Genomic DNA, 13,307 nt, shown 5'->3' with positions numbered 1-13,307 from the left:
CCGCCTAATGTTTTGAATAAATTTAAGTCACTGCCCCCCCACAAAACTTTGAAAAGCATCCATAGCTACCTCCGAAGTAATGAATTTCTTGCTGCTGGTAGAATGTTTCCCATCCTTTCACAAAATCACAGAGTGCAGAGGAGGCCCTTTGGCCCATCATGTCTGTACCGATACGTGAGAAACACCTGATCTACCTAATCTCATTTACCAGCACTTGGCCCATAGCCTTGAATGTTATAGCGAGCCAAGTATTCACCTAGGTACTTTTTAAAGGATGTGAGGCAAATCGCTTCTACCATCCTCCCAGGCAGCGCATTCCAGACCATCACCATCCTCTGGGTAAAAAGGTTCCCATCATTTAACCTCCACATATAAATTTAAATGACATTTTCTTGTATCACCTTTAACAAACCTCCCAAGATGCTTCACATGATGGTTACACAGTGATTAGCACTGCTGCCTCACAGCGCCAGGGACCCAGCTTGGGTCACTGTCTGTCTGTCTGGAGTCTGCACGTTCTCCCCACATCTGCATGAGTTCCCTCTGGGTGCTCCGGTTTCCTTCCACAGTCCAAAGATGTGCGGGTTGGGTGGATTGGCCATGCTAAATTGCTCCTTAGTGTCAGGGGGACTAGCTAGGGTAAATGCATGGGGTGATGGGGATAGGGCCTGGGTGGGAATGTGGTCGGTACAGACTCGATGGGCCGAACGGTCTCCTTCTGCACTGTAGGGATTATATCAAACAATATATTGACATATCCATAAGGGACATTAAGGCAGATGGAGATAGGTTTTAAGCAGGGCGGGAATTCCAGAGCTCAGGGCCTTGGTAGCTGAAGGCCATCAATGGTGAAGTAAATAAAATCAGGGATGTGCAAGGACCCAGAACTGAAGTGCAGATAGCTCAGGGTGTGGGGGGTGGGGGGGTATGTGTGCATGTGCAGGGGTGACGGGGGGGGAGGTGCACGTCCGTGTGTGCGGTTGCAGGGTCAAAACCATGAAGGGGTTTGAAAACAAGAACGAGAATTTGAAAATCAAGGTATTGCTCAACCAGGAGCCAATGCAGGTCAGCAAGCACGGAGGTGATGGGTGAACAGGATTTGCGAGTTAGGATATAGAAATCATAGAATCATAGAAACCCTACAGCACAGAAAGAGGCCATTCGGCCCATCGAGTCTGCACCGACCACAATCCCACCCAGGCTCTACACCCATATCCCTACACATTTACCCACTAATCCCTCTAACTTACGCATCTCAGGACACTAAGGGCAATTTTAGCATGGCCAATCAACCTAACCCGCACATCTTTGGACTGTGGGAGGAAACTGGAGCACCTGGAGAAAACCCACGCAGACACGAGGAGAATGTGCAAACTCCACACCGACAGTGACCCAAGCCGGGAATCGAACCCAGGTCCCTGGAGCTGTGAAGCAGCAGTGCTAACCACTGTGCTACCGTGCCGCCCTATGGACAGCAGCGTTTTGGATGACCTGAAGTTTATGGGAGGTACAAAATGGAAGGCCAGCCAACAGCACAGTACAATAGTCATGTTGGAGGTAGCGGAGGCACGTATACAGAAAAAGTGGAGAAACACAAGTGGGCACCCCAAAAGGTCTACATCTCCAGAGCAGCTCGGAGCACAACAATTGTGTATGACCCTTTATCCTATGCTGTCAAGCAAGAAAATCTGGTTGAAAACACAAAATACTTGAGGGAGGAGTCCACTTCAAATTGGTCAACACTAATGGATTTAACAGATATTCCCAGCCGTAGGAAACAACTGAGACAACAAGCCTTTTAACGTTTTACTACTTCAAAGGTGTTATATAAATGCAAGCTGTTGCTATTGCCTGAGACAAGAGAAAGAATCCTCATAGTTTAGTTTGATAGTCGGACCCAGCAATATGCAGGGATGTCACCCAGGCAGAAATTCTTTTTCTATAAGATAATGTCTCGGATGTGGGGTGACAAATCGCCATTTGCTGTGGAAATGATACACGTCAGAAATACTTATTGTTGCAGACTGTTGCCTCAAGAAAGCTGGTGAAAGCTTCTCATTACTAGGAAATGAATGGGGGTAGGGTGCGAGGCACACCGAAACTGTCTAGGAAACTATGTTGAAAGCACAAAATCCTAAAACAAATGGCTCCTTTTTCTCTATTGATAAGATTTTTGATCAATGGGAGGAATTGCGAGCACTCTATCAAAATTAAACATATTACACAAGCCACTGGTAAAGCACACTGAACCCAGTAGCCAGAGCCAGAGTTGGAGTTTCTGGCTGTTATGTTTTGCAATTGCCAGATCAACTTGACAGGGGGCTTTGTTACTAGGCGGAATGCAGACGGCAGCTGGTCCTCTAGTCAAGGAGAGGGAACCACAAAAATTTAAGAGTTCGAAGATTGGTCCTGGCATGACTGGGAGAAGAAATCGTCAGGGTGAGCCATGCTGCTGGATGCTGCTTCGGAATTTCTCTGAAAAGGGGGAAAGGACTTTTGATTGTCATCAGATGTGAGGACTTGGCGAAATGGGGAGAAGCAAGCTCGCTGGAAGCTGGCGGTAGCTTGAAACTGGGTCCTATATGGACTGAAATCCTGTAAGGAGCATGCATATGTATGTGATATAGAGTCATGTAAGGACATTAAAAGGATACCTTTAATGTTAGTTGCCTGCGAAGTAAGGATTAGTCAATGTTGCTTTTGGTTTGATTATTACAGTAGAAGTCTTAAAACTTTAAATCTTGTTGTGCAATTCCTTTAAGTCGGTCACATATCCTTTTTTAAAAAAAGTTATTGATCTCTACAGGGATCATAACAGTGGGCAATAAAGGTAAACTTTGAATTATAGGAGACATTGAGACCAGTTAGGGATGAGAATGATGCTGAACAATGCAGCACAGTGACTAGTACTGCTGTCTCACAACACCAAGGATTTGGGTTCAAGTCAGACTATGAGTCACTGTCTGTGTGGAGTTTGCACGTTCGCTCCATGTCTGTGTGGGTTTCCTCAACACCAGGTTAAAGTCCAACAGGTTTATTTGGTAGCAAATGCCATTAGCTTTCGGAGCGCTGCTCCTTCGTCAGATGGAGTGGAAATCTGCTCTCAAACAGGGCACAGAGACACTCTTACTGTGACACTTTACTGTTAAAACTCTTACTGTGTTTACCCCAGTCCAACGCCGGCATCTCCACATCATGGGTTTCCTCCCACAGTCCAAAGATGTGCATGTTAGATGGATTGGCCATGCTAAATACACGGAGTTACAAGTATAGGGCAGGACCTGTTAAGATCCTTGGCAGGAGTCGCTGACCTCGCCTGGAGCTGGGATTCTCCAGTCCTCCTGCAGTGAATGGAGATTTGGCTGAGTGTCAAATTTTCCATTCTCATTGGGGCAGCAGCAGCACGGTGTGAATGGCCAGAGAATTCCAGCCCGTTTCAGAGAAGGGGTGCAGACTCGAAGGGCTGAATGGCCTTCATCTGCACTGCAGGGATTCAATGGAACCCGAGACGTCTCAACTCTGTTACGGTACAATTTTACTGGGTACATGTTTCCTGGACACTTTATTGTAGTGACTCCTCATTTTCTCTCGATAATGTATATTTTCAAACTCTTGGACTTGGGCATCAAAATCAAGTCAGATCCCATTTTGTCCATTGTTCAGATACACAGTGACCAAAGGTTAATGTATAGAGAATAAGAGGTGCAGCTGACCCAATACTGTGGTTTTTGGACTAACTGTAGGGATGCTCGTGCTACCCAATTGGAATCTGCTAGAAGTTATATAAATACAAAGCAAAATGAGGTTTCCTTGGTGTGACTAACTCAGGTCTGTGCCGTTTAAAGGCAACTTCAGAACTTGAACTTGACAAGTTGATATGGTGACGACAATGGTACTAATTGTGAAAATTTAAAATAACGTACATCTTTTAATAACTGCATACAACTGTTAGGCTTGCTTATAATTTAGTTATTGACTGAAAGTGGAAGGAAAACGATGAATATTTGGGATTCTTGCCAAAGAGGGAAAAGGAACAAGTGCAGCTCCAAATGGAGTCTGGAATGGATGAATATCTCCAGATTCTAGAAAAAGAGCCTTCAATCCTGTTCCATCATTCAATTACTTTTTGAAAGCTCCTATTGCCCCTCAGCATCCACAGACTTTTGGGAGAAGAGTTTCAGGTTTCCTCTACCTCGTGTGAAAAAATGCTTCCCAATTTCATGCCTGAACAGTGGAGCTCTAATTTTGTTGTGTCCATTTGTTTTTGATTGCCCTACAAGAAATAATTTCTCCACTGTAGCTACCGTATCGAATCCTTCTAACATTTAAACACCTCAATCAGAGAACCCTTCAATTCTCTAAAGTCAAGGAAACACAAGGCAAATTCATGCAATCAGTCATCTTAATTTAACCCTAAAATCCCAGTGTCATTCTGAGAAGCTGCACTGCTCTCTTCACAAGGTAGCAGATTCTGCCAGAGGTAATGCCCAAAGCTGGATGCAGTTGTTCCAGATGGGGTCTGAACAAAGCTGTATACAAATGAAGCACAACTTGCTCTGCTTGTATTCCAGTCTGTTTTGTAACCTCCTCCGCCTGGTGATTTTTTAGTTCCATGTAGAAATGGAACCAGTGAAGCGACACTACTCATTTTCATTTCAGTTTTCAATGATGCATGTTAACAAAGCACTACATTGGCACCATAACTTAATCAGTTGTCAAGAAAGGATGAAATGTTTGAGCCTCTGCAGACACACATTTTTAAAACGATGGAATAAGACTCACTGTTTTGAATCCTCTTTGGTCATTGACTCTGCTGTAAACATGAGACCTCCGTGCGGACAGAGAAGTGCATTGTTGCCCACAGATGATACCGGACTGCATTTCGTTGGCTTCCTTCAGCAAACAGAATCAAATGAATGCACAGGGGAGAGATTTATAACAATGTAAACACGCTCTACATTGAAGTAGATCTTTTTGCTCTGACTCAATCATTTCCTCTCTGAAGTAGAACATTATTAAAATTCAGATCTTATTTTAAGACCTCAGTTCAAATCTCGCCTTTAAGTGATTTTCCTGCCTTGCACCTTCTTATCTAAAATAATTGAGCTTGTGTGCACCAATGATACTGCGTTCTGCCAATGTAGCACCATCAATAATCCAGGTCTGTTGCTACACCAGTCTAGCTGAGAGACAACTTTGTTACAAATCAACACTGGCAAAGCTGAAGCCATTCTGCTCAGTTCTCACCAAGAATAATGTTCCTCTGGCACAACCCCCACCAAATAGAGGAAACACTAGATTTGGTTATCAATTAACTTTGTGCTATAGTGGACAGCTGACCTTGGCTGAAAATGTTGTTGCATGTTAATTAACTAATTATGTATGTGAACTCATTCAAAAAGTGTAAATAGTATTTACCACGAAGACTGCTCATCATAGTATTGCCGTCTTTATTCTTTGAAGGTAGCTCAACTTCCGCATACAAATGAAATGTCCATCAATGCTCCATTGACATTTTGGTGCCTTGCTGGTCACTTAGTCCTTCTCCACCCTTGCTGCATATAAAGAATACTCTGGAACTTTAATGTACTTCTTTTCAAATGAAGCAGCAAGAAGGAGACCTAAATGATATTGTGAGGAACTGAACACACGAAACAGGAAACTTTCCTGTGTACCAAGTTACATAGAGGCAATTGAGGAATTGTATGTGGATGTGAACTACCTGCAAAAAAAGAAACAATTACTCATGGCATGTATTTTAATATTTAATCCATTATGAAAGCATATTAAAGCAATTCACACCAAAGCGCCACATAAAATGGAGTCAAAATGGTCTGGAGTTTAATTTTGATCTAGCTTAGGTGGATTCGGGATTCCCCAAATTTTAACCTAATGATTATGAAGGAATGGTGATTGAATTCCAAATCAGGATGGTGCATGGCTTGAAAGGGAACCTGCAGGTGGTGGTGTTTCCATGCATCTGCTGTCCTTGTCCTTCTAGATATTAGAGATTGCAGGTTTGGAAGGTGCTGCTGAAGGAGCCTTGGCAAGTTACTACAGTGCATCTTGTAGATGGTATGCAATGCTGCCAATTAGTGCCAGTGACAGAGGGAGCAAACACTTAAGGTAGTGCCTATCACGCAGGCCGCTTTTGTTTGGATAGTGTTGTGCTTCTCAAGTACTTTTTGAGCTGCACTCGTCCAGCTAAATGGAGAGTAGTTTATCACACTCCTGACATGTGCCTTGAGGAAGGTGGACAGGCTTTGGGAAAGTCAGGTGGTGAGTTAATCACCGTAACCTTTCCAGCCTCAGATCTGCTCCTGCAGACAGAATTTATATGGTTGGTCCAGGTAAGTTTCTGGTCAACAATAGCCCTAGAATGCTGATGGTGAGTGATCCAATGATGGTAATGTCATTGAATGTCAAAGGGCGATGGTTAGATTTGCTCTTGTTGGGCTGGTCATTGCTTGGCACTTATATGGCACAAATCTTACTTGCCACTTGTCTGCCCAAGCCTGAATGTTGCCCAGATTTTGCTGCATATTTGCACAGACTGCTTCAGTATCTGAGATGTTGTGAATTGTAGTGCACAATATGCAATCATGCCCACTTCTGACATTATGATGGAGGGGAGGTCACTGATGATTCAGTTGAAGATTGGGCCTCAGATACTACCCTGAGGAACTCCTGCAGTGATATCCAGAGGCTGAGATCACTGGCCTCCAACAACAAACATCTACTTTTGTGCAAGTTATAACTCTAACCAATGGTGGAATGTTTCATATTTTCACCAACTCCCATTTTGCTAGGGTCCTTTGATGCCACACTCAGTTAAATACTGCCTCAACATCAAAGACAATCACTCTCGCCTTTTGAATGCACACCTTTTGTCCATGTTTGGACCAAGTCTAGATTAAGTTCTGGAGCTGAATGGTCCTGGTGGGGACCAAACTGAGTGTCACTGAATAGATTATTCCTGAGTAAATGCCGCTTGATAGTGCTGTTTACAACATCTTTCATCATTTTGCTAATGATTGATAGTAGGCTGATTAGCTTGACTAGATTTGCCCTGCTTTCTTTGGACAAGTCATCCCTGGGCAAATTTCCATATTGTTGTTTAGATGCCTATGACAGCTCTACTGAAATAGTTAGGCTAAGGTGCCACTAGTTCTAGGGCATAAATCATCAGTAGTACAGCTAAGTTGTTGTCAGGACCCATAGACCTTTCTGTATTCAGCACCTTCAGCTGTTTGATATCACATGGAGTGAACTGAATTGGCAGAAGACTGGTCTCTGCGAGGTCAGGGACGTCAGGAAAAGATAGATTGCCCACTTGACACTTCTGGCAAAATATTGTTGCAAATGATTCAGCCTTGTCTTTCACACTAGTGTGCTGGCCTCTCCTATCATTGAAGCTTGGTATATTTGTGTTGCTTCCTCCCTCCTGCTAGTTTAAAAAGAATTAGAGGGTATTCTGCTCGCATAATGAAATTCTTGTATTAGGTCATAAAAAATTGGTGGACAATAATAACTTGTTTAAAAAAGCAAATTTAATGTCGAATACATCCCAAGATGCTTAACAAGACATTTATCATTAAGAATATTTTTACACTGAGTCACGGGAGTTTAATCATAAGTTTGGGTTGAAGATCAATTTTAAAAAAAGAGATAGAGGGGTTTAGAAAGGGAATTCAAGAGCTTGGTGCCTCAAGCAGCTGAAAGCAAGGAGCGATTAAAATCCAAGACACAAAAGGCTTGTAGGGCTAAAGGAAATTAGAGGGTCAGGAACAGGTGAGGCTATGGAGGAATTTGAAAATAAGGGTGAAGAGTTTAAAATAGAGGCATTGTCACACTGAGAGACAATATAGAGGTCAGCAAGCTCGCAGATAACATGTGAATGGGACTTGGTGGGAGTTAAGATACAGGTAGCAAAGTTTTTGATAGAAATAGATTAGGGTTTTTAGCAGCAGATGAGCCGAGGCAGGGATAAAGTCAGGCAATGTATGGAGGTGGAAGAGAGAAGTTTAGGAAATGGAGCAGATGTGTGGTTGGAAGCTCATCTTGTGATAAAACACAAGACCAAGGTTGCGAGTCATCTGACTCAGCTTAAGAGTTGGCAGGAATGGAAACAGTTGAGAGGGAATGAAGTTTATGGCCGGGACCCAAGGCAATGGCTCCCAGTATTTAGCTGGAAGAAATTTCTGCTCATCCAACATTGAGTGTTGGACAAACAAAAGTGGCAAATCAGAGACGATGGAGGATTACACGTGGAGAGATGAATCTGAGTGTCTTCAACATAAGCGTAGAACCTGATGCTTTTGGATGATATCGCTAAGAGGTAAAATGTAGGAAACAGAACGAGGCCAAGGATAGATCCTTGGGCACTCGAGCTTATAATGCGCGAGTTAACAGTACATGGTTCAACAATGGAAAAATTGAAATTTTTAGAAGACAATTAAAGTAGCTTCACTTCAGGCTTTTCGAAAAAGATTTTATACTTTGAATAATCAACAACCATTAATCTAAAAAATCTAATTAAGAACTGAGGTACACATTTGAGGTTCAAATGAAGCAACTGATTGTAAAGTTATCTATAGATCAAGACCATACTCAGAACACTGTGCAATTTGGGCCGCAGTCCCTGGCCAAGATCAGCAGTGACTTTTAGCATTGACTCTGCCTGACTTGTGGGATCACCGAAAGGACATGGGGACAGCAGCTGACCATGCCATTATGAGCATCTGACTATCTCATTCCATCAGAAGCTCCTGTGCCAACCAGCTTCCCAGCGTCTATAACTGCCAATTCTGAATCAAACATTTAGAAACCCTTAGCCAGACTTGCTGAATACGCTGAACATAAACAAACAGAAATCAAATAACGCTGGGAGGGAGGTGATATTATGCAAGCTCAAGTTGTCAGACAGACTATGGAAACACGCGCCAGTCTAGAATATAACTGTCATCACTAAATCAAGACCAACATCAGAGTGGGGAAGTTTGACCAAAAATACTTGAAATAAAATGCATTCTAAACATCAGAAATCTGTTAGCGGTGTTTGTCAAATTGAGCACTTTAGAAAGATTTGCAGAATAACGGCAACAAGAACCTGGTGCTTCTGATGACAGGAGAAAATGTATAAAAGTGTTATCCTGGAATGAGTTTCAAAATGCATCAAGGACCAGGATAAAGTGGTGCTTGTATTTCCCATATGAATCTAGATTTGGAAATAGAGGCAGCATTCCAGGCAGAGTTTGCTATATATGTGCAGTTGATGAATGAGAGAGCTCACTTTCAAAGGTCAAAGTATAAATTATACCTGACCAATAACTGAAGCCAAGAAACACAATTCTTTCTCCATTCATTTACAAAAAAAATACAGTTTAAAATCTCATATGGTTTGGAACAGCCAAAGTGTAATTAAATAATGAACAGAAATTATACAAAAATTAAAACAAAATGTCACCTGATAAACTTCTTCCATTCTTCGACAAAAAACTGGGAAACAATGTATAGAACCTCAGTCTCCTGGAAAACATACATGAAGGGACCATAAATAAAAACTTAAATGAATATGGAACAAAGTTAGTCAAAGCAGTTTTCTAGTATATTGTGACCTGCATGAGAGATGAGGTTTATTTCAAATAAAAAGTTTAGTCATAGCAACCATATTTTACAATTTGTAATGTTTTTCAGGGCAATATACCTCAACTAAGAAATATTATAGCCAACATCTCTGTTTCTCCTTGAAAGCTTCCTGTTATCCTGGTTGAACACGGTGCTAGATCAGCTCTTCATATTAATGAAAACTCCGATCACTTTGCCTTGGTGGGTTTTGCCAGAGTCCAGTGTTTCTTCACAAGAGTAAAAATCAACAGCCAGCTCACTCTCTGCAGGATGCTCGCACACCAAGCTGCCAATAGAATAGTACGGGGTAGCTTGGGAACAACAATTTCCCGTCAGCCTTTTCCACCACACTTCCTGTCTCTCTCTTTGTGGTTTGTTTGGAATAATCCATCAGCGAGCCAATCTCCGCACTCTACCCTCCCATCATTGATGTCAAGCTCCAGGTCTCCCTTTCACAGTGCTGCAAAATCCGAGTATGGTATCAGTTACATTTATCTGCCTCTCATTGATTTACCACAACCCACCCATCCCACCATTCACTCCAGACATGGTGAATTCAGTTGAACACATTTAATAATCAGCCCTGGTAAATTTATTTACATTCTCAATCTTAGTTCAGTGGAAATGCTATCAGACTATTATTTTTTAAGTGTGCGCTCCTGGTATTTGCATCAACCGTTTCAATCAAATCCCTCCTTCTCCAACAGTACCCAAACTTCCAATATAATTCTCCACAAGTCTTTCCAAGCTTCTTAACTGAGCTCTATTTCACTTCAACAATTATAGATTCTGTATTTGCTGACAATTAGAGCCTGATAACAATGGATTTTCAGCGAGTTAAATCTCACCCTTAGTATTTGGAAAAGGACAAACATTTCCCAGAATACTGTGCATCTTATCGAATAGCTTCGAGACTCTCACATACATCAAGTAATCATTTATTCCACCTTACCATTTGCCTGAAAGGATCTCTCACAAGCTCAGGGCATCCCAAAGCATTTTAAAGCAAGTGAAATATTTTTGAAATGTGGTCATTGCTGTAATGTTGAAAATATGGCAGCCACTTTATCCACAGCAAGATCCCACAAATATTAATTTGATAATGATCAGATTTATATTGCTTGAGGGATAAACATTGGCCAAGATACTATGTATAACTCCCCGGTTCTTCTTCAAATAGTACATGGGACCATTTACATCCACCTGAGAGAGCAGTCAGGGAAGAATGAATTGTTCCTCATTCAAGGCAAGAGAACGACAATGAGATATAATCCCTCTCTCCCACGGAGACCCATTGAGTTCCTTCATACCAGAAGCTAGTCCGCTGACAGGTCTCAGAGGAGTTACTGCAGAATGCACCCAAGATGGAAGCTGTCATTTCACACTAGGCTGGAAACCAATACAGAGATAGCCAAGCAGCAAAGTTAGTATAAAGATATTTTTCAGAATTTGGATTTGGTGGCAGGGGCAAGAGTTGGAGGAAGAGGAAGGGGAAACATTCCTCTTGAATTTTTCCTTTCCATGTTGAGATGTGGGGAGCAGCTATTAGACTAGCCAGCAGCACTCACCCCTCTGGATTTAGCAGATAAGGGTTTGAGTCCTATATCACTCTTTGGATGTGAAGGGTTGGGGGAACGCAAAGAGATAGGATTTCCTTGAAATAAATCAGGCTCCTGTTGCACCTTTAAGAATGTTGCGCCCACCACTTGTATGTAAAGGAATTCACCTACTGATTTCCTGGGACTGCTCATTTGCATATCCAATAACAATCACTTTGCATGAATTGGAGTCTCTGGTGTCACATGGAAGAAAAATGTACTCCCTCTAGATGCCAGTGTCAAGAGTAGGGAAGGTTGCGCCACTTTTCAATTACCATATTAAAATAAACTGCACATTGCAAGTGCTCCAATCACATGGGAAATTATTCAAGCATTCGATGCTAACTTATTTACTTAGATCATGATTAAAGGAACATTCACCAAGGGGCAGAGGGATAAAAAAACATTCATGCTGTAGGATGACTAGTATTTTGAGAGAATGTCCCTTTCTTTGAAAGTGGAAGGAGGAGTGATGGTAAAGATGGACTGGGCTTTGGAAGGAAAGAGTACAGATGGTTTCTGATGCCCCCTGCAGCAGTCACTGAGGACTCCTTTGAGTGCTCACCATGATTGTCTGCTCCATGTAGTTCTGCATCCAACTGAACAACAGCCTTCTCATCAAACAGGTCAAAGTCCAGCCCTTCCTGAATGCTGAAGTGAAGGATACAATAGGCTCCAATTATTCCAGATCATAACCCAGTTTCGCTCCTGACCGGTCAGGCAGTGAAAACATCTCTTTAACACCTTACAGTCCCCTCAGTCTAGTAGAGGCACGTGCCTCTCTGCAGTGCTGTCAATGTCAATTTGCATTCATGGTCACTCTAGTATAATAACTGCCCTATCTCACGGCTGTCTTGCTATAATGTCAAAAGTGATTAATTGGTCCCCTCGCCATAAAAGGCACCAGTGATCCAACTAATGCATATCGGTGCTGCAGCTTGACTTGATATCAGATAGATCTCCGTAGCAGTTTGAAATGACGCTGACCCCATTAAAGCTAAGGGGCTGGTAAATGCCACAGCAGAAAGTTGTACAGGCAGATCGGTGGGGCTTGAGGTCTTCCTGCAGTAGATCTCTAAATGGTACTGCCTTCTTGTTCAAGATAGTGCCAAAGTCTCCTCAGTCCCAACCTGTGCTGCTCCTCCTCCTACATGATAACTTACAGGGAATGCTGTATCTACTTCAGGGAAATTCCAAAAACGAACTGTGGAGTCTGAAAGTTTACTATAAGGTGAGCCTGTGAAAATCAGCATGTGTATTGTAGCCGAAAAACAAACGTGTTTAAGCTGTAGAAAGCATTGTTCAAATTCTCCAGATTCTCCTAGTATACAACTCTGCACTTCCATATCGATCAGATGATCCCAACACCTCATATTTCAGTCTAATTTACAAAGAGTGCATTAGCAGCAAAAGCGAAGGAACATTTTTAGCTGCTAAAGCTGGTTCACACTGACAGGCACAGATGCGGCCAGTGATGAATCTACAGGTGGATTGTGGAAGGACTTTAAAAGAGTTGAACATTTTATTGGTGGAAAATGATTGGAAATGACTTGATTTTCACGTGCCATGTGCTAGTTTGCTGAAAACGATGAGGAAATTCTCCCTCACCCCACCCCACCCCAATTCAGTACTCTTAACGAGTGCTGCATTGTGGTAGGGAACATCCTCTGGATACAAGTAATCCCAGCTCAAGTGAATGGCAAAGGGTGTAACAGCATTGCTCAACCCATGCCCTCTAGTGGTAGATAAGCTGATCATTCCACCCAATGCTGTTTGAGGGATGCCCTGTGTAAAACGGCAGCAATAATTAAACAGATAACACTACTTGCTGTAGCTCTGTCAGTGAAATACTTGGAGAGATTATGAGTGCTTTGTAAATTTTCAAGTATTTGGCACATGAAATAGCCTTGTTTGGACCTCTAGACCATGTTTTACACCTTCCAATAGTCAATAAGAATCGCTGACAAGTACTTCTCCATGGAAAAAAAATAAGTTACCCATTTAACATGAATAATTCCTCTCACAGCTAATTAAGATATACACCAACATACCAATGCAGTAGAACAGACATTTTTGGATTAT

The 13,307-nt window shown here is 42.2% G+C and overlaps 1 protein-coding gene across 1 annotated transcript in view; it reads right to left on the bottom strand.

The window, feature by feature from the left end:
• usp48 (ubiquitin specific peptidase 48) overlaps positions 1 to 13,307 on the bottom strand; it is a 142,347-nt gene that overhangs the window by 17,970 nt on the left and 111,070 nt on the right. The window contains exons 18-19 of the mRNA XM_078239187.1: positions 9,467 to 9,528; positions 4,783 to 4,893 (exon numbers count right to left, since the gene is read on the bottom strand). Coding sequence (XP_078095313.1) covers positions 4,783 to 4,893; positions 9,467 to 9,528 — 173 coding nt within the window. The remainder of the gene's footprint in view (positions 1 to 4,782; positions 4,894 to 9,466; positions 9,529 to 13,307) is intronic.

The sequence above is a fragment of the Mustelus asterias genome, chromosome 22 (assembly GCF_964213995.1).
Source record: "Mustelus asterias chromosome 22, sMusAst1.hap1.1, whole genome shotgun sequence".
NCBI classification, from domain to species: Eukaryota; Metazoa; Chordata; class Chondrichthyes; order Carcharhiniformes; family Triakidae; genus Mustelus; species Mustelus asterias.
The sequence above is the reverse complement of the archived record's forward strand: the minus strand, read 5'-3'. Positions and strand labels throughout refer to the sequence as shown.